This window comes from Alligator mississippiensis, chromosome 8 (genome assembly GCF_030867095.1).
Source record: "Alligator mississippiensis isolate rAllMis1 chromosome 8, rAllMis1, whole genome shotgun sequence".
NCBI lineage: Eukaryota > Metazoa > Chordata > Crocodylia > Alligatoridae > Alligator > Alligator mississippiensis.
Window position 1 is genome coordinate 73,420,091 of NC_081831.1, and position 22,330 is coordinate 73,442,420.

General features: G+C 43.0%; 1 protein-coding gene across 1 annotated transcript in view; it reads left to right on the forward strand.

The window, feature by feature from the left end:
- The window catches only part of IL1RAPL2 (interleukin 1 receptor accessory protein like 2), a 567,145-nt gene that overhangs the window by 306,547 nt on the left and 238,268 nt on the right, over nucleotides 1-22,330 (forward strand). The window contains exon 4 of the mRNA XM_019487751.2: nucleotides 15,165-15,351. Coding sequence (XP_019343296.1) covers nucleotides 15,165-15,351 — 187 coding nt within the window. The remainder of the gene's footprint in view (nucleotides 1-15,164; nucleotides 15,352-22,330) is intronic.

Genomic DNA, 22,330 nt, shown 5'->3' on the forward strand with positions numbered 1-22,330 from the left:
CCATATCTGATTGCAAACGCCAGGAACTGTTTAATAGCATGGTGAAACAGTAGCTGTATGCAGTATAATAATATTAAATTTCAAGATATCCAACCTCTTCCTACCCAAGAAAAAGAAAGCACTAAGGCACAAACAGTGAACTAGATCCAACAAAACCCTTGCTCACATGAACAGTCCCACTGAATCTCTGCAATTGAGTAAAAGTTTGCTGGATCCAGACTCAAAATAGCTACAACCAAAACTCAGGCAATGGACTTTTCCTGAAGAATTTGTAATCATTCCAATGAGCTTAATTTTCTTGAGGTAGCCAAATGCTGGGCAAAATGAAAAGTTATGGAGAAGGATAATCCTCATTGTAAGGGGTTCAGATTTAAATGTTGAAGCAAGATCAACTGAATCACACCATACTCTGGCTAAGAACAAAAGTGCATTTGCAGTGAAGAGGAGCCAGTGTCTATCAATTCACATTTGCATTAAAGATGATTTAGAAACATTATGTCCTCTTTTGAAATATCTGCAATGGTAATCCTTGAGCCGTATCCCCACCTCCAATATGTGATATTACTCTTCCTTCAGCACCTATTCGGTTCAGCTTATTGATTACAGAAGGATGAAATGCCATCGTTCACCAAAAAGCCAAGTCGGACTTCTTTCGGAAGACAGGAATTTCTTGTGGGTACATTAGGTGCTCTACTTGAGTACAGTTGTAAGTCCACCTGAGATGCTTAGGCATGCGAGTGTTGGATTTTGCTGAATGTCCATGGGTGAAATCACCAAGGAGCAATTCTTTTTCTATTGGCAGTGCATTAGCATTGTGGATACTCTTGCACGATATTCGAGTACTTACACTTGTGGCAGAATAACAGCAATGGGCAGAGCCTAGAAACTGGAACCCCTCCTGCAAGTCAGAACCACCCAACTCTATGGTAGTAGCAGTAATCAATGTGGATTTCATAGTGACATCCAAACACGTCTGCTGAGGCTGAGGCTCCGTTGTTGTTAGTGCCAAGGGAACATAGCCTTGTACCTACAAGGACACCCCTGCACCTGCTTCAGCAGAGCCAATAGGTAAGAGAATACACTGAAAGGCTTGTCTTCTAAAGGACACAAAGAAGGTTAAAGTATATTCACTGAAGAGAAAACTGTGTTGTACTTACAAAGGTAAGTTCGATTCTACAAGGTAGCAGCACCTTTAAGTCTTTTACAATAAATACTTTTCAGGAACGATTCTATATAATTGCCATTTAAAACGTGCAAACTGATCAGCTGCAAACTGGGCTGTGTAGATGAAACGGGGGCCCTAAATTGAAGCAGTGGGTTTTAAAAAAATACTGCTTCAGTTTAGGGTTGATTAAACCCCTGTGTTGTGCACACACCCTGCTGACTTACCTGCCTCTCCAATGGGGAGGGGAGGGCGAGCTGTCGGTGGGCAGAGCAGTCCCTGGGGGGCGGCTGGTGCTTCTCTCTGTGGCAGCAGCCACCCCCCCCCCCCAGGCGGCACCTGCCCACAGGCACCCAGCTCCGGTGGTCCCGGGGGCACAGCAGCTGCGGTGGGAAGCACCGGGCTCCCACACAGCTCAGGCAGGCTCAGGGCGGGGGGTTGGAAAAAATCAGGCTCAATGCTTTTTTTGAGCAGAGCCTCCCCCTTCCCAGGCTGCTGCCAGGCTGCCTGCAGGGCTTCCTCCAGAGCCACGGAGCTGCATGGAGCCCGGTGCTTTGCTCCATGACTCTAGGGGCAGCAAACTAAAACTCCTTGAAGGAGTTTTAGTTTGCTGCACCCCAAGTCATTTAAGTCGCATTACACCACTGAATTTCCTACAGCGTCTGGAATTAATACACAATGTGCCACCGAGGTGTGCAAACACCAACACATTAAAGCAATGCAAAAGCATTTAGCCCATTTTAAAATGTCACATATGCAGGGCCCTCCTTTCGTCTACACACAGCCATAAAGTCATGTACTATTGGAGGGATAGTGTGAACTATGGTATCACTGATACTTCTTAGCAAATGCAGAATTGTTAATGTCACGACTGTCCTTAATGTAACATAAATTCCAGAACAGCCATTTTTGTCAGTTGGATAGTATGTGCTTTGTTTGTGAAAAGTTTTGGAAAGACGGATTACATATTTTTACCCAAGCATACATTTTCAAGCTTTGTTGTGGTAGCAAAGCCAACTTACGTATAGAAATATTCACAAACATCTAGGCTCAATGAAGATATGATCTTCAGATCCAGTTCTGAAACATGCTTGGATTTCAGATGTTTGAAAACAGTTTGCTCATTTACATGACAAAGTAGTTTTGGTAACAAACGGGCAATATCTTAAATAATAAATATGTTCTCCAGATAAAGGCTGTAGGACAAGCTTTTTGCAAAGTATTACACAGCAATAATGTCTTGTGTCAGTTCTACAATTTTGCTGTTTAGGCTAAAACTTTGTTTTATATAATTAGAGATCTTTCTTCCCTATTTTCAGATTTCTGTGGGAGTGTTGTTTCACGGTGTTATGTATAGTAATTACACACAAAAGACCACATTTCTTGCTTGAATGAGTTTATCATTTCCTCCAAAAATTTGGTAACTTATCCTTGCTTTTATTGTTTATAAAATTATAGGTGGTTTAAAATAGCTGAGGAAATTGTAATAGTAATTTTTTTTCATTTCAGTGAAATTCGGTTAGATGTAATGTTCTGAAATATAAGCACTCTTTTTGTGGTGGACTATCCACACCATTAAATAAATGTGTTATTTCAGATCTGTTAATCCAAAATCTTTTAAAAAAGGGTTTTTTTTGTAAGCAAATGTTTGCATTTCACAGTCATTCACCAGGATTACCTGCATTATTGCAAGGGTTGGAATGTCACGGCTGATTACAGTAATTCTAGAAATGATTTCATAAAAACATTTATAAATTCAATTACAAGTATTTTCTTTTGTAAGCTTACTGTATGTAGGATAGGAAAGATGGCTCAACACGGTGCATGTATAGAGCTGAATATGCCCAGCATCTTATAACATAAAGGTTAGGCCTGTGTGTGTGAATAAGTGATTTCTCAATTTAACACCTGAATTAAAAGGTCATCACTTCCTTGGTTGAAGTGAACCAAGTTTAAATTTGTTTGTGGCTTCCCCCTCTAACCCCATAACAGTGATAAAAGCTAAATGTTATTAAATCCAAAACAAAGTAGGGTAGACTGATAAAAGAGGGGCTGATGGGGAGTGGTCTACTACTTAATAGGCACCTACTAGCTAGAGCAGTCACACGGGATATGGCAAATACAAGTGAAAGGCCCTCCTCGACTTGCCCAGTTGTAATCAAGCCCCAGTCCTCCAAGACTCCCTGTGCTTCATGTCTGTTGGGATTTGAACTCAGATGTCCCTGCACCATCTTGGTGGCCACAACACTAAGGGCTTCTTTCTCAACCCTTCCTGTTGGAACTAATCCCTGTTTCATAGACCATGTGAATAGTAGTTGAGATGGAGAGAAAGCAAGCGACTCTCCAGCTTGATTCTTAGATCTCCTTGATATCCAGGAGTGAATGTAGACATGGGTCGTGCTCTTTGCTTCAGTGGCTGTTTAATTAGTTATAACAAGTGGAACAGTGTCAACATGCAAGATTAAGCGTAGCCTTTCACAGAACAACCTCATGCCTGTGGAGGCTTAGGGCAGTCTCCTGGGAGGTATAGACGCAGGCTTGACTCCATTGAGGCAGGAGATGGGAATTAAATACAGGTCTCTCACTCCCTGGATTTGTCCTTACAGCTAGCCATTGGGTAAGAGGCAGCAGCATCAGTAGCACTTTTGCTAATGTCTCCCTTCCCCCAAATTAGTTCCAGCCAAAACTATTCAGCACTTGAGTGAATAGTTCGGGGATCTAATTGAGGGCCTATATACACGGAGCTCCATGCTTTATAATGGGTCTGGGAGTCTACTGCACGTTTCGGATCTAATCAAGACTCTGTATAGAGAGCTCCATGTTCCACTACGGTGTTTGGGAGTCTGCGGCACAATTGGGGCCCGGTGGATGTTAATCAGTTGGGGGCATAATAGAAAGGACTCTTAAAGACTGTGGTGGGATAAGCTGATTTTCTGGTTGTTATACCAGCAAGCAACCTAAACATTGCCATGATCAGGACTTTAATGTTCAGAAAGTATAACGCAAATGGATCCATAATTTGAAAGTAAATGGGGAACTGAAATGAAGATTTCCACTGTTAAAAACAGCCTTTTCAAACTAAAAGGCTAAATAAATCCAGCATCCCCTTTCTATATTTTGATTCTTCTTCATTGTCCAGTTAGGCAGTACTATATATAAATATGTTTAAATATGCATGCGCCTAAGTGGAAGACATACAATTTATTGCTGTGTTGAGCTTATTTTCCTTTTCTCATAGTACATGTAGTCAGCAGCTTGTCACTGCACTGCTAACTGAAGAGGCAGTACTTTTCTGCAATCATGAGAATGGGAAGGTCCTGACCCTGCCAACACACCTGTGCTTGACTTTATGTGCAGGCCATCTGATTGACTTCAGTGACGCTGCTTAAAGTAATGCAGTTCATCCCATGCATTATCATTTTGCCAGATCTGCGTACACCACAGTAATAGGATATGATGCAGCCTGAAAGGCGCTGTGACGGACAGCACGATGCTCGTATCATGACAGACCCAGCTCAATATTGTGACACTTGTCGTGCCACTGTAGCGTAATATGGAAATGCCACATTTGGGAGATGCCTTCCGAGCCCAGAGGTACCATTAATCTTCTGCTGCCGGCTGTTGCTTCTTTAGTTAAGGTTGTCAACACTTCGATTACAGAGCTTTATTTTTCAGGGACTTACAAATCAGCACTCTGGATTAAAACTTTCCAGGCAAAGTCCCAGGCCTACAACGCTGAAACAAAACGGGGAAACCAGAACTGATCTAAATCAGTGGGATATTTTTAAAGTTACAAGTATGTAAAAAGTTTGGTTGTCAGCTTGCACACTGCTTTGCCATCGGACAAAGCCAATGAAGTCCCTTTTCAGGCTGAAAACCCCAAACAAATGGATAAATGAGGAGAAAATCTGGTCAGTGTGTGCCAGGTGTTTCATCTGCAATAGGGTTTGCCCCCTCAACCTGACCAGGCGCCATGTCCAAACCAGGTTGAGCAACGTGCTGTGCCCGTGTGGATGGGAGTATACAGGAGTCCTGTGAAAACATCCTTCTCCGGGAAAAAAAAAAAAAAAATCTTCATCTCAGCAGTTTTAGAAGACAGTTTAGTCAAGAAAACCCCCGTTTTAACCAACCCTCCCACTTTCAGGGACTCTTTACTCCTCAAGTTGCTCGTAGAGTAGATGTATTTTGCTTCTGTTGTAAGAGCTTCGTGTTGTGACAGTCTCTTGTACCTGCCGGTTTTGAAACAGCCCTGGATTAGCATGTGCTGAGATGCCCGCCCTTCCAGAAAAGTTGTCACTCTTGCTCCCTGGTGGCATGTAGGGGGCTCTGACCTGTGCTCACCCACCCTTCTTCCCTCTGGGCTTGGAGGGGGAGTCTGCCCCCCCCTCCCCCCGCCCTTTATTTGTCAGAAATTAAATTTTTCCTCTTGATAAGGAACAACCATTGGAAACATTTGGAGCAGCTGGGGCTCCATGCGGGGAAGAGATACGTGTTGCCCTGAAGCTGGAAAGCATCCAAAGACTTCACAATATCAGGCACATGCATAAGGATATGGATCTGCTCAGAGGAGAAGGACATCAGATGTGCATCTTTTGTTTTTCTAGTAGTAAAATCCCAGCTCTAGGTACCCTTAATGCTGATTGACTGACATTATCATCCCTTCCCAAAGGACTGCTGCGCAATAGCTCGGTATGCTGCAGTGCATCATTATTACCATTTCTGCTCACTGTTGCTTTTTTTCCCCCAAAGTACCTTCCAGAGTGGTTTTCACACTTGGTTGGATGCAGGGAGTAGATACCGAGTGAAGTGGTTACTTCTTGGCTCAGTCTTCTTTGCTATACAACGCCCTCGCTGTTGACTGCCAACTTAGAGGCTTCCTTGGGGAGAAGGTGCAAGGAGTGTGCAAAGCCGCTACTTCTCTCCGTCCCCCTGCACTTCCACAAGTCAGGGGCCTTCCCTTTCCCATGCTTTCTCCTGTGCTGTGGGGCTAAGCGGGAAGCATCCTTACCTACAAGTTGAAACCAGCCAAGGAAGCAGAAGCATCACAGTAAATTACGTTGTACTTGGTGTTGTACTGATTAAAAGGAAAGAACCCTATTAAAAAGAGACCTAAAGTTGATGACCATTCCCCGAGGGGAACCAGCAAGGCCAAAAACATAGTTTCCTGCGCCTGAAGGGAGATAATCTGTTACCTGTGAAATGAACTCTGAGAATGATGTGTCGTCTTTACAGGCAAAAACACTTTCCGAAAGTCATAAACATCTGCACCACTTTGTTCGCTCTGTCCTCTTTGCAAATTAACATAATTAGATTCGCATCACGATTTCTGCATGCGGACTTTCTTTTTTAACCTTATCAGATAATAAATGATCTGCTCTTTTATTTTATTCAATTGTCTGTGGACAAATTGAGGGCCTTTTTCTTTCTCTCGTTGCAAGCACTAATGTAAATGATATACATGAGGAGCCCTATAGCAGAGTCGGTCACTCAGCAGTGCCGGAGAGAACTTCTGGGTATCCTGTCCTGACCTGCTTTTTCCTCCTTATATGTCTAATTAAGACATGGAGAGGAAAAGATACAATAATTCACCCCGGGGGTGAGGGGGGAGGGGATAAAAGAAGAAAAAGCTGGGATTTCTGGCAGAGAATGCATTACATTTACAACATTTTTGGAGGGGATTTCTTAAGGCTCTCCTGGGAGCAGTTGCCTGTGGGCCTTAGATTCATGCCACTTATAAAATGTGGATTTAAAGTACAGAACATAATTTAACAAGAATATCCAGGGTTCTAATAGTAAATATTAAAAAAAAAATAAATGGAAATTGTTGTGCAAGGTACATAAACTCTCAAACTCTGAGGCATAAGCTACTTTCTAACTCTTAGGAGTAAGGAGGAAATTTTCCCCGAGAGCACATGTTGTCAATTATAGGACATCTTCTTTTTCCAAAAACAAATATCAACCTCAATGGACCTTAGGTATGATCTGATATGGCAGTTTTGATTTTGTTATTATTTTCTGTTATTTGCTGAATTCTTTATCATCTTACCTCTTATTAGATTGTTTGTAATAACCTCAAGTTATTAAAGACTCACTGTTTTCAGAGAGAATCATAAGTTGCCATCAGCCCTACATTATTTAAATCAAGTACAATGTGTTTTTTCCTTCTGTTTGGCCCTTGGAAGTCCTGATTTGATTTATCTTTTTTAAAATACCTTTTCTACCAGGTGGATGTCTACTGTTGACTTGCGTAGATTAGTAGAGCCAGTCAGTTTTTCTGAAGACAGCAAAGGGGAAAAATAACTCTTCCAACTCCCTGCAGTGGGATGACTTGAGGATAGCCAGTCAACTGCTGTTGCGAGAGACTCGGGGAAGCCTGTCACTATGGTCTTGGGCATAGAGAACCAGAAAGGACCCCTTGGGTCACCAAACAGCAAGCTGCTTCCCTTGCTGTTGCAGGCAATCTAGAGGAAGTCCATGTCAGTGACTACCCAAGAAAAAGTGCAGCATCTCCCAGTATGCACCATTTTATTCCTAAGGGAGATTCGGCTAAAACCTAGCTTGGATACTAACGCATGCGGATACTTAAGAAAGAACTAAAATAATCTGTAAGAGATGACCCAAATCAAAATAGTAGACTCACACACCTCCCTGCTCTTTCCCAGTATTTTCGGAGACTCAGAAACTCCGAATTAAGGCACAGTAGGGGAAACATATTGCTCTTTCGGATATTGCCAATGAGAAACAATATGCCTTACGGTTGATCTGTAGAGCTCTCTCTGGGTTAGGTGGGCCAATGGTAATCCAAGTCTATCTGTTATGTCAGTCTGATGTGACCATTTTCTTCTGACTGCTAATAAGCCAATAGTACATCTCTTAGTTACGGATAATAGAATTGAAGGACCAGAAGGGACCTGTAAAATCATCAAGTCCAGTCTCTTGCCATTGGTGGTGGGAGGGTGGGCTATTGGGCTCAAACAAGTTCAACAAGGTGCTTGTCCAGCCTCCTCTTGAATACCTCCAAGGATGGCGACTGCACCACCTCTGATGGGAGTGTGTTCCAGATTCTAGATACCCCGACGAAAAAGAAGTTTTTCCTAATGTCCAACCTAAATCTTTCCTCAGTTAGCTTGTGGCATCGGTCCTCGTCCTCCCTGGGGATGCCTTTCTGAAGAATTGCTCCCCTAGATCTTGGTGTTCACCCTTGACATACTTATGTTCAGGCATGGGCTCCCATGCTAGCTTTTATGCTTTATTCAAGATAAAACTACATTTCAGCTTCTGAATCTGGTGACTAGGAATCTACTGCTCCATACTATATCATGGAGAAAGCTGATGAGGAACCGTATAGGGGAATAGAGGAACCTAAAGAGTGCTGGGATAAGCATACCATAAATGCTGCTTCTGCCTGGTGGACGGGAGATTTACCTGGCATGCTCATCTGGAGACCACAGCTTGCCCTTTGAGGACCACAGAAAAATCTCAGAAAATGTACAAGGTACTATGCATTAGCTGTTATAACCTACTGCTTCTTATTTCCTATGATAACATTTCTAAATGGATTTTTTCGTCTTTTTATTAGTGAGACTCACCTGCTCTGACCGTAGAGGATGATTATGATGAGCCAAACAGCATCCAGCTTTTTTCTTGCCCTTTAGAGGAGTTAGGATTGGAGGGAAAAACACATACTGCAGAAACGGTTGGAGCTGCATCAAGCCAAGGTAACCTACGTCAAGGACCTGAAGGAATCTACACCCGTGGGTGGTGGTTCAGTAGACAGCCAAGGTTAAGTCATATGCCTGCTAATTTTTTTTCCTTGCAGGTATTGACTATTAAGTTGATAAATCAGGAAACAGAAGAATATGCAGCAGATGTGGAAACTGGTCAAAGGAAGTCACACCTGGGGAGAACAAATAGCTTTTGTGTCTGGTTTGCAGCATCTCACAATGGTCACTGTTGGCAGTGAGAGTGTGGCCTCTTCCAGATGAGGCAAATGAGGCAAAGCATGCAGCAGTCTTGCTCTTGGAAGAACAGTGCAACAACTGGGTAAAAACTTCCATTCTGTAAATGCTATCAGACATTAAACACATTTATAGTCTCAAAGAAATAAAAAGTGCAGTAACTGTGTTAAGCCATGATAGGAAATGATCCATTTTTTTGTACACAGATCAGTGAATCCTTACCACATAGAGCTGGCTGGAACAGCCCGAAGTGGCCATGTGATAATGGAGTTGCATTTGGAACCACTGCTGGTGGGAGAGTGATGGCGAGGGAGTGACACTGGCAAGTAGGACCCTGCCTTGGGCAGCACCCGGCAAGGGAAACAATCCATTAGAAGACTTACTAGCAGATCTAGTGCGCTTGTCTTTATATAGGTCCCAGTTGTTTGACATATGTATATGTATATTTTTTAAAATCGGTAGCAGCTAAGATCTCAAGTTGGGGTTTAGGGAGGGAGGATTTGGGTTACACTTTCCTGCACTTGGTATTGCAGTTAGCCAATGAATTATAGGATCCAGTAATTAAAATGAGCAGAGATCACATTGCAGTCCATCAAGAGGACGTTGGCTTCACATATGCCAGTCCAGGAGCAAACACTGGAATGGGGGCATCGCTCACTAATATCACCGTCCCCAACTCTGCCGGTCCCTCTACGCAGCTCCACCCTACAGCTGGAGTCTTGGGCCAGAGGGAAAAGTGCAGTGGTGTGGGGGAGAGCAGTGGGGAGCAGAGCCCTGCCATCCTGTGCAGCCTCTCCCTGAAGCTCCCCGGAGCAGGGCAAGAGCAGTCCTGGGGCTTCTTGTACCCCTGGGTCAGCTGGGGACAGCAGTGGCAGCTGGCGGGCCCCCCTTTCATTGCTTTATCTGCTCCCCATTTGGTGCTCCCAGGCATCCCACCGCAGCCTGGAACACCTGCCACACCACAAGCAGCAGGGGACCCGGGCATCGGGGCTGCCGGGAAATGGAGCCACTGGCATGTGCCCTTCATTGTGGAAAGGGGGTGCAACCTCATCACTGCCCACCCCCCTCACCCCCCATCCACCCCTCCCCAGATCCACCCGTCTTGCTATGTCCCATGAAACCAGTGCTGCTGGTTCTGATAGGACAACAAATAGGCCAAGAAAAAAAATGTGTCAAAGCAGTGAATCCATCATCGCATTTTATTCAGCCTTATGGCTGATAAGTTATGTTGGATCCGAAGCAAGAGAAAAATTATCTTAAGGGCTGTCACTTCACTTCAGAACTTCCTTTCTTTTTTTCCTTTTTTCTCTCCTCCAAAGTTTTGCTTTGGAAATTGAGCAAGATCCATAAAATTGTACGGTGGCTTCACAGCAAGAGCAGTTAAACTCTGCCTGTTGGGGGGGGTTGTTTTGTTTTTTGCCTGTGCTGTTTAATTTTTTTGACTCTGAGTGCATTTGGACTGATGATTTAAAGCAAAATGTGGAGGGGTCAGGGATTACAGATGATGTGACAATCAAAATAGTTTCATGAACTCTGCAAAGCAAAACTTTATTGAGCTCTTCCCACCTTCAGGCCAGACAGCAGATACGTTCTGAATCCCAGCTGTGAGACTGGGTATTGCTGTTCCTTCAACCAATGCGTTAATGAGAGTTTCAGATCTTCATCTACGATTCAGGCTTTTCCTTTTCTCCTGTCTTCCCTGGCTACTAGCACTCTCTCTTATAGAGACCGTAACCTTTGGAGGTCAGCACAATGGGAGAATGAGCAACTTGACGCCTTTAAGGAATGACCGTTTGGGTAGAAGATCTGCTTTCAAGCTCTTGGATCTGTCCTACCTGGTAACTCACTGCTGAGTCTTCATTTGCCTATTGAGTGCTGAGTAATCCTTTAAGAGGTAAGTTCAGCAGAGCTGTACTTCACCAATCAGTATCTCTGCTGACCTGCAAAACTCCCTTCTAAAGTAATCTCTCGTCATTTTTAAGGGCATCGCTACAAACCTCCATCCAAAAACTTTCCCGTCACAGTGAAAGTGTTTTTCTTTTGTCAGTTTAACTAATCACCTGCCATCACAGCAATGAAACAACTGTCCTTTTTTTCACTTTTCTCTGCATTTTGTATACAATTGTACCTACTAATTCTGTTTATATATACCTGACTCCACAGTGATTGGGCACTGTATATATATTTTATGTATGTATAAAAATAAATGAAAACAAAGGGATGGCTCCTTTATTATAGTGCAAACTAATAATAAAGACTTCTTTTTTTTTAAAGAAGGAAAAGGAAGGTAATAAAGATGGGACCAATCCTGATCACTTTGCAGGTACTTTATAGGAAAAGAGAAGACCCTTATTTCAAACCAGCCAATGGAGAACAGTCAATGTAGAGTCCAGGATCCTTCTTACCAAAAGGACGGGGTGGATTTTATACTCAGTATCTCTCCATCCAGGCACAGCAGCTAAATGAGGACCTTTTAATGAAGCTCATGCTGCCCAAGAACATCATCTGATGGGGTCCTCTTGGTATCAGTGACCTTGGTCATAGCTCTTTTGGGCACTTGCATAACTTTTAAGTACAAAACATGGTTGTGGATGGATCCTTTCTAATCCCTGATTCCAAAAACACCATTAAGCCACACAGGCTTGTAAGCACCAGCTATAACCAGTGTATAACACAGAATCCAGGTGTCAAAGGCTCTTTTATCAGACTCCTAAAAGCCACCCAGGTGGAAGGAGACACCCAGCAGCAGTGTCAAGAAAACTAGAAAAGAAGCCAGCAAAATAAGCATGTAAAATAACACGATGGAATTGATAGGATGTGTGGTTAGACACCCTCCCTCCCCCCCAGCAGGTAGCTGATGTATCTGAAACATCCAGGTTAGACAAGGTTGGACATATGTCAAATCCAGAGGGAAGTCTTCTTGGCTATCTGGGTAAAACCCCAAGACTACATCTGTGTAAGAAGTCAAGTGTCATATCGCCACATTGTATAGAAACTTGACCAGTGGAACCCACAAGGGAAAAACTGAGTGTGGCGTTCGAACCACGGCCCCAGGCCCGATTCTGAGAATGCGTTGATGAAAGCCCCACCGACATGGCAGCTTGAAACCAAAGTAAACATAATAACTGCAACACAAGCAATGGTCAGAGTCTTCAATCAATTCATCCTCTCCATTTTCTGCCTCCAGAAAGGTGAGGGTAAAAAACGATGGCTGTTAACTCACCTCTTCGCTCTCTGCAAGATTGGAAGGTAACTGGATGCCTTTTCCTTGAACTGACTCAGCAAAATGCAGGGCTGCGGCTTCATTCACTAAATGTCATGCAATTGGAAAAGTTATCCATTTCACAAATAGCCAGAGGTATAGCTCAGATGAACCACCACCCAGCAAGCTCTCAAGCCTGCTGCTGTTGGCTTACCAGCAGCTTTATTGATCATGAGCCTGAATAGACTTACTAGCATCACAGTGAAATGTAAAACAAAGTGCAACAAAAAAAGTGACATTGCTCACCAGTCAGTCAGTTTTCTCAACTCTACTCAACTCTAATTGTAACTAATGAAAAGAATATTTCATTTTTAGGTCTTGGTTCCAGCAAACATTTTAAATAGTACTTGCCTCAGGCACTGTTCAAAATATGATCTAAATAATGCAAGATTGTTAGCAGATAGTATGGCACTATTAAATTACACCTAATAATGAAAAACAACCTGAAGTCATTATTCTTACCAGCCTTGATCATTAATATTGGGGTGTGTGACCTGTCTTGTAATCAGTAATGTGCATAATCGTCCAGGTAAGTTAATAATTACCAATTGCATTATGCTGTAGATTTATCTACAGTGTCATAAAGCAGGTGCATCATTATTTTGAGAGTTTTCAGCGGTCTGTTCCAAACCATTAAAAACTTCTGCAAAACGGAAGTTTGTTTTCTTATATCAAAAAGCGCAACCTGTGCGATTTGATAAAATGCCTAAATGCTGGAGGAAGAAATGGACTCGTATGCTTAGTTCCATAGGCACTTTTATAAATCCTCCCAGAATGATTTATTTATCGTTTTGGGAGGATTTTTTTTATTCAGTTACGTTTCTGATTAAATACTGCCAAACACACATTTCGGCGTAGGAGAACAATGGCCCCCGAATTGAAATACAAAAGGGCACAGACATTTTGGACTCGATGAGGTCCCTTCCAGCCCTTAATTTCTGTGATCCTATGAATGGTTTAAAACTGTCATCTGCTTATAGGGCGTATATGGTGCGAAACATGTTGGGCTTTGTGGGTAAGGTTCAGGGGATGAGGAAAGGTCTTATTCTTGCCATATCCCTTCTTCTACAGACATCTCACGAGACATAGCTCTGTGTGGCCAGAATCTCTTTGTGCTGTTTTATCAGCAACCTTTTAACATGAAACTTGTAGTCGTGATGAAACGTCTCTGGTAGCATCATGCTCTGAAGTGTATTTCTAATGACCGGCTATTTCATTTCTGAGAAGATGCTTAACCAAATATTTGCAACGGGGCAAACGCCTGTTTGTGTGTCTGTGTGTTTTTCCTTTCAATTAAAACAGTCATTGCGAATCTGATTTAAAAATCCGCTCTCTCTGTTCACGGCAAAGTTTCGACTGCTTGACTGATGCACGGGACACAACGTGTCTGCGGTGCTGCTCTCTGTTGTACAGCAGCCGGACCAACTCGAAACACAGTCGTTACAGAGCGAGGCACTAACTAAACCATATTATCTTATGCAGGAACTTTCCAGGGCTCCCTTTGATAGTTTATTGCCTCCTGTGTCATTTTAACGCCTGACCTCTTTGGCTCCAACAAATTCAATTAAAGTGACAAAATGCGGCATGATGGGAAATAGAGCCCTCATTAGAATGTCTGTCTTACTCGGTAGTCTGCTCTTAAAGGACTGTGTTTCCCATCACGCCTAATGAAAACCAGAATCTGACAGTTTGGGCTGCAACAATCCTGCACAAACTATAAATGCTTGACAGTAACACCATGATAAATATCAGCCCGAGTTGTTATTGTGATGTCTGCTAACTCTGTTAAAATTGTGAGCCTGCAAGCGTTTTCATCATAACCCCATTTCCCCGATCAGTAGCCATGTCGCCGCATTATTAACATTCACTCCAGACTGACATCAAGAAAAGCAAGAAACTTTGGACTTAAGCCAGTTGCACCTCCTGAGATTTAACCCCATCTAGGGCTTTGCTGATGATTTGAAAAAATGTGGTCTTAAATGTCTCAAGGGGTTGCAAAGTTTTAACGCCAGGTGTCTCTACGACAAGCCATCTGGCCTCTTCCATTACACAGCAACACAATTTAACTTAGTGACTCTTTGCAGAGGGAGGGATTGTTTCTCTGCATGGTGCCTGCCCCACAGGCTTGGGGAGTTTATATTGCACCCCTTTTCTTCAGCATTGGCCACTGTGCCTCGGGTTGGAGAAGAGAACAGATGGTGTATGGGATCTAGGGAGCAAGCTACATCAATGCATCCCATATTTGCCTGGTTATGCCTTCTCCACAGCCACTTTCCCCTACACTTGAGCTTCTCCCAGGCCCCCAGTGGAGAGGTGATTGCAGATGATAATATAAATAGGTCCACTCCAAGCCTGAGGCATTAATACAGTCTGAAAAGTGTATGGGTACGCTCCTTTCAGTCCAAGGAGTTCTCCTGGGAGAGACTTCTTCCATTCGCCTGAGCAAAGAAATGCAATTTTCTTTCTTCCTTCTCCTCTAGCTGATAGCAAACCAGATCCTGCTGTGAATGGTGAGACCACATCTGAAAATGAAACACGGGCCTCCCTTTGGGTAATAAAGGATCAATTGGATTTGTCAATGGAAGTTCTTTGTGGTGCTTCTATTTCATTAACAACGATGGGTCTTTTATAAAACATTTTCTTAACCACTGAGCTGCCTAAACTTTACATCAACTTTTTCAAATGCTGTATGGGAGTTCTTAATGGAGAAGCCTATGCTTTTGAAAGAGAGATGGCACAAGATAAGTTAAAATGTAAAAAAGCCTCTTTCCTATCCTTGCAGAAACTCTACGTACTGCATGAAGGTGTCCATGTCCTTGACTGTCGCTGATAATGAATCGGGGCTTTGCTACAACAGCCAGATCCGATATTTAGAAAAATCAGAAGTCACTAAAAGAAAGATAATCTCCTGCCCTGATATTGATGATTATAAAATATCCAATCAGGAGCCAGATGTGGTATGGTACAAGGTAAATACAGCGCTGTGATTTGTGTTTTGTAGAAGTAATACAGGGTGGGGGACGGGGGTGTTTTGTTTTCATTATTCCATTTAGTGATGGACATTTTTACCGTCAAGTAATCTGTGACTGCCTGGAAGGATCGACCAAAGCCAAACAGTTGTGATGGATAAAAAGTATGAAAATACAGGCAAAACTAGCCAGCATGGTCACTGACCAATATAATCCCAGATCCCAGAAGGCTGTTCCCTACTTCTCTGAAGTAATGTAGATAGCCTGCTATAGCACCAGGAATAGCACATGAGATCTTCCTGAGCTGTCTCGCCAGCCCACCTCTCCACCATTTGTGCACTGGAGGGAAGTCATCCATCTAAGATAATTGTATTCCAACCAAATGGAGGTGACAGAGCTACATGGTACTAGCACTACCCTCCAGTGGCCTATGGGAGGGACTGGTAGGCTGGGTAGGGAGAGGAGAGAGAGGCAGAAGGACTTTGATTTGGTGGGGCAAGGAAGGAGTCTTGAAACAATGGATTGGAGAGGGAGGCTGTGTGTGATTACCGCTAGGTAGGAGGGAAACTAGGCTCACGAGGGAGGAAGATCAGGAGTATTCGAGGTGAGACTGAGCTCATGGAAGTATCATGCATATGCAGAAGGCAGCCGAATTTGCAAAGGCAAGTTGCATCCTGTCTTTCTGCCTTGCGACGGCCTGGCTTGGCAACTCTAGCAAGGTTCTTTTAATTCAGTGTTTGTGTGTTATACATGATATATAGTGAGCTGACTTTTTACTTGCCACGTGCGCAGGTGACATGGTGCATCAGAAAGAGCAGTTTTAAGAAGTTGCAGGCTATTTTTATTTTTTACAGGGATCTTGCTTATTCCACATTACAGTGACAAAACCTGGACTGTAATGCACTGCTGGTATAAACAAGGCTTTTCTGTCAGCCGTTAAGGCTGCTTGTCCTCCGCCTGTAGTTAGAGATGTTCAGAGCTGCTCGCACATGAAATATGCATATTCAGTAAAGTATGAAATTTTACAGAAAAGAAAGTGGATCTTGTCCTACTTACATACCACTGAATAGCGGGTTGGTGAAGAATGCACAATCCTAATGTGAGCACAACATTGCAGAAATGATTTGACAGACATAAACTTCAGTAGTCGTGAAGCTGTCGGCAAACCCTCTATGAGAATGAATGAAAGAAAAGTGAAAAGCAAAAAAGCAAACCAAATGGTCATTTGTACTGGCTAGAGGTATTCCATTCATATGCATGTCTGTCATCTGTGGCCTGCACATGCCGTACGGCTTATGTAAGACATCAGTTTATGTAAGACAGCTGACTAACAAGTTGTCACAACTTTTGACTTGAAACAAGCTGACAGTTCAGCTTGATTATAACAGAGCAGTAGTTAAGCAATCAATAGGGACCGGACCCCTGGTCTACTTTGAGAAGAGAAAAGATCCTAATGGAATAACCTTCTACATATTCCTCCCTATTAGGTTTTAATGGTAAGGCACTATCAATGGCAGGATCTTTGGGTCTTAGATATAAATAAGGATATAAATAAGAGCGAGAAGGATTACAGTTGTTTGGAATGTCAGTGTTAATGTTATCCAGGACGTATGTGGTTGTGCCTCAAGCTCTTTGTGATTCGGGGTTTTGATAAATGCTCCAGAGTGAGTTGTGGTGCTAGCTGAAATGGAAATTTGCCTTTCTGATGCTGACAGATTTACCGCAGGACCAGATGTGAGCTAGTGCAAGCCCTTTCAGAGGATTGTGCCTTGTACATGCTGATGTAGGAGTGAGGAGTTGCAGTCATAGGGGAGGACTACACAATGTCCAAACACTTAATAAAAATACAGTCCCTGCCTTAGAAAGCTCATAGAGGGTGCTGGCTTACACTGTGGGTGAAGGCCTGGCCTTGAGTTTCTGAACATGCGTGTTTTTTGATTTAGCAAGCTTAATCCTCCAGTTTTCCTACGTCTGCCTTCAGTGGCTGAGCTCACCCCATCGATAAAGGCACCATTAATCACCTCTTTACATGTTTAAATCGCTCCAGGGCATGGACATGTTCAGCAACATCTTCCACTAATTGGACTACTTTGTCCAAACCCATTAAACACCTTGATAATGCAAAGGGTCCAAAAATATGACAATAGGCATAAGAAGCCAAGGGAATTACTCCAAGATCTTTTGTCCCTTTTTGGGGGGGGGAACAGCTCCCTCCAGAAAATCAGTCACCTTGGCCGTGTCTACATGAGACGCTGGCTGCGTAGTGGTTACTGTGCAGTCATTTAGTACTTGTGAATAACTAATGACTAGTACTAATTACTTAGTCAATTAGTATTAAGTGACTAAGTAACGTCATGGAACGGCTTTGAGCTCATTACTACTGTGCAGTAGCGTCACGTCACGCTTTGTGCCATGCGATGCTACTGCACAGTCAGCGTCTCGCGTAGACGTGGCCGGTGCCCCTTAAAATTAATTGTATTTGAACCCGTGGCTCCAGACTCGCTGTGAGACAGTGGGCTCCATGCTGCTCACCTGCCAGGCACGGAACTCACTGACTTATGCCAGAGTTGTGTGTGGGGAGAGATTACAGAATCAATAGCATCAGTTTAGATGGAGCCAAATTCAATTTGAGCATGTCTTTAAGAGAAATTAATCGTGGATCTATTTCTGCACTCACTCAATCTAGGTAAAATACTGATTAGCAACCCTGTTCTTAACTGTAGTGTAAATTTCATTTATGGCAGAAATTATACTAATTTCTGCCATAAATGCCTGTTTTAAAGATTTACACAATTAACATCATTGTTACGGTGCGCGCAGTACCATTAATCCTAAAGCACTGTTTTGACAACATGAATAAGGACTTCTTAAATAAATGCATGTGTCAAGGCTTGATTGAATGAACAAGGCCTTAGCATAAGAGCAGTTTCAGAAAAAAAATAAACTGGAAGAGAAAAAGGCATATTATAGCTAGAAAGAAGAACCTTAATCTCCCCTCACTGCCTCCTTGCTATTACCTAGTGGAAGGAACGGCTGTGAAAACAATCAAAATGACAGGTGAAGGACAGGCAGTAGTTATTAGTCTGCAAAAATAGAGTTGTTGAGCTACTGCCACTTAAATTTCAAGGAAGAAAAGGAAAGCAAAATAATGAACAACCTAATTATTGAAAGCGTACGAGCACCTAAGACTGATGAAACACGAGCAAATTGAGGGAAAAATTAAAACTATCCAATTGCAACAAATGCTAGTAGGAAATAGGAAAAAAAAAAGACTATGATTTGGATAAATAAGCAATAATCTCACTTATTACTTAGGGGATGATTAATAAAAGGAAACGAAGATACAGGGAAATCTGCTTTAATTACCTCTGAAACAGGAAGACTATTTTTGGAGCGGGGGGGGGGGGAGTTAAAATTATTTTTCCCTTAAAGAACGCATATTTTGCTCTTCCCTGCTTTCCCGTTCCATGGAATGACCCCGTCCTTGTGAGCAGATGAAAAACTAGAACTTTCCAGTCCAAATTAGAAATGCCATATAGTCAACGGGGAAAAAATAATGTGAATTACCTAAAACCTGGGGGAGTTGTAAATCATGTTTAAATTGAAAATGGTTTGACGTAGACAAGAAGAGAAACAGCAGTGAACAATTAACAAGTTAGTGGTTCAAACCTCTCTACTCGGTCCAATTCTCAATGGAAAACCAGGATAGATATAAGCATTGTTTGCTCTACATCATTAATCACTGTGGTAGTAAAGATGTCACCTTCTTTATTACAAGTATATACTACATAAAGCAAAATCCTGCAGCAGAAAAGTATTTTATTTTATTTGTCTGTTTGCTTTCCTGGTTTTCAAAATAAAAACCAAAAACCTTATCATGCTTATTTAGAGGTGATACAGGTCTCTTCCTGCTGTGCTACAGAGGATGGGTGCAGATCAGCATCCTACTGACATAGGTGCTATTGCATTCTGGGAATTTTAGTCCTTTTAATTAGAGCTGAAGAGACCTGAATCAGATTCTGTGGTCCACGTTCATATTCAGTCCTATTCAGGGCAGAGGGCTTATGCAACGCCATTACACTTTTAAATATATCTAGGAAGTGAGAAAAAAGACTGTGTAATAATAGCACTTTTTTGCTCAACAACTCTGTTCTCTGCATGTATCTGGAAGCATGTCAGTCTCATCTAGTAACAAAAAGATGATCATACTCTAGTTAGTACTGCAAAAAGAGAGCGGGATTCATTTCCTTTTGTAAAATCACCCACTGTTAACTGTATTCCAAGTCCACAACCAAATTCTGCTTTCATTTACACCTGTCCGTTGGCAACAATAGTGTTACCGAATGAATGCAGTGGTGTTAGGCAGGTGTAGCAGTAACCCAAATTTCAACACAATAAGACTGCATAGTCTATTTGGCTTGTTAGTGGTAGAGTCTGGTCCTCACTGTCTTTACTGTTAATCATGATACATGAAAAAGAGAAGGCCTTGCTTAATTTTTCAGTATCCAGGTTGAATTTTTAGGGCTGAAAGTTAAATAAACCATCATTTTGCTTACATTTAGCTCAGAAAATGGTAAAATAAGTGTGGAGCTTTCAGGGCTTCTCATTTTAAAAAAGTTTTCCTTGTGTTCTGCTCTACGCTTGATGGTATTCTGTTATTTCCGATTATGTCGGAAACTCAACTGGTATATTGGCCTTTTGTGGCCATTAGTCATTGGCAGGCCTTTGATTCAAGGATGATCTCTACCACAGCTTATTGATGGGTCTTGAAGTTACTTAAGAGTCCAATCCTTGAGCCACAGACCCATCCACAGAAGTTGCAGACTTTTCCGCAGGGGAGAATAGATCGTAGACCAGGATTTCTCTCCTTTTCCTTCCTTTGATCTCTCTTCTCTGCTTTGAGAACAAGATGCTTTACCTCAAAACAGCTTGCCACTTGGTTGATGTTGCAGCCCCAGCCAGCAGCCAGTTCCTCGCAGCTCTCGATGTCAGCATCTGTTTTCTTGAGGTATGCCTTCAGTGTTTCCTTGTAGGATTTCCTCTGGACACCACAAGATCTCAGGCTGTTACCAAGCTGGAAGTAGAGCACTTGTTTTGGGAGTCATGAGTCGAGCATCCACACGCTATGTCCGGTTCAGTGAAGTTGGTGCTTGAGGATCACCGAATTGATGCTGGTAATATTAGTTTAGCAAAGATGCTGGCATTTATGTGGTGATCTTCCTATTTGATATGGAGGTATCATTAGTGGTACCTCTCCAGGCTCTTGAGATGACAATTGTAGGTCACCCACATTTCAGATCTGAGGAGAGTGGGGAAGATGACTGCATTGTAGCCCTGTAGCTTCTTTTCCAGAGATTTTAATGCCTAAACACACATCAGAGCAGTTTCCCAAAGGACGCCCTTGTGCACCGGATCCTATGCTGGATCTCCGTATCAATGTTCACTCTCTAAGAGAGGTGGCTACCCAGGTAGGGAAGTACTGATTTACTCCAGAGTCTTTCCCTTGATGGTAATTTGGAGAGTGGGTTCCTATCCATGCCTTGGGGCAGGCTAATAGAGCACTTTAGTCTTCTTGATGTTGAGAGAGAGGCCCAAAGTTTGGGAGGCTTCTCTGAAAAGATTCAGCGCGGTTTGGAGGTATTCTTCAGTGTGCGCAAGGGTGGTGCAGTTATTGGCATATTGAAGGTCAAGGATGGTTGTTTTGAGTACTTTAGTCTTTGACTGAAACATCCCAGATTGAAGCCCCCTCCATCCATTTGGTATTCAGTGTTAAACCCACAAGGTTCTCCTTAATGAGAACCAAGCTGACTAAAAAAAAAAGGAGACCAGAGCTGGGGTGATGACAAATCCTTTCTTGACCCCAGTTTGGATTTTAAATGGATCTGTCTCTGATCCACTACTTAGAATGGAGTAAGAGGTTGGGTGCCCTCCTTCATCTCTGCCCTGCTTGGGCTCTGGGCCCTCTGGCCCCAAGCTTTGCCCCACTCTGCCCTTCTCTGGGCTCTGGACCTTCTAGCTCCAGTCTTGAGTCTGACCCCTGGCAGGGCTCAAGGCAATCACACGCCCCATGGGCACAATTGAGACCTCCAAGCCACCCCTCAGTTCCTTCCACAAACTACCAGTTTAGAAATCTACCTCCAAATCAGCCCTCTGGCTATAACACAACTCCCAACTGGGTCTCAGTCTAAACCCCAGCTCCTTGGCTGTATCCCTGTTTCCCCCTACCCTGAGTCCTGTTCCCTTGCAAGTCAGCAGCATCCTACTTGCATTACTTCCCAGGGCAATTCAAGCATTGGGCAGAAGCTCTTCTGCAGCCCTCCTGCCCTGGAGCGCTTCCCTCCACAGTTCCTAGAGCCAAACTGAATGCTCTGGCTCAGGCATTGGATTTATATGGCTGGAAGCCATGCCCCATTTTGGTCAACTGGCTCCTCTGTCAGCTGACTTAACCACAGGGCTGGCTGCTTGTGTCTGTGCTGCAAAAATCCTGCCTTTGAAGGGGCTGTTCCACTTCCCAGCAACAGGGCAAGGGTTCTCTGTTATAAATGCTCACAGTCATCTTGTTGTGGAGAAGCTGAAGGCCTTTGTACTTTTCTGGACATCCCGATCTGGCCTGTAACTTTTCACAAGGCTTCGCGACCAATGGAATCAAAGGCCATTAGTAGTCGACACAAATTAGTGCAACCCTCAGACTGCTCTGACTTCTGCAGAGGCTGGGTTGAACACATAGCAGGCTTAAAAATCAGGAATACAGGTCAGTTTTTCATACCAAAAGTAAGTTGCTTGTTGCGTCCTGTGGTTAAAACGCTGGACTGAACTGAGGCTTTAGGATGAGCTGGCAACATTGGAAGTTTGAGAGGGAAGGAAAAAAAAAAAGACCTAGCCAATCATTTAATTTGCAGACTGGGCAGAGATGATATTAAAGTTTAGTGAGAGATAATAAACTTGTAACCCCAAGGCACCATTTTCAAGAGGCACTTAT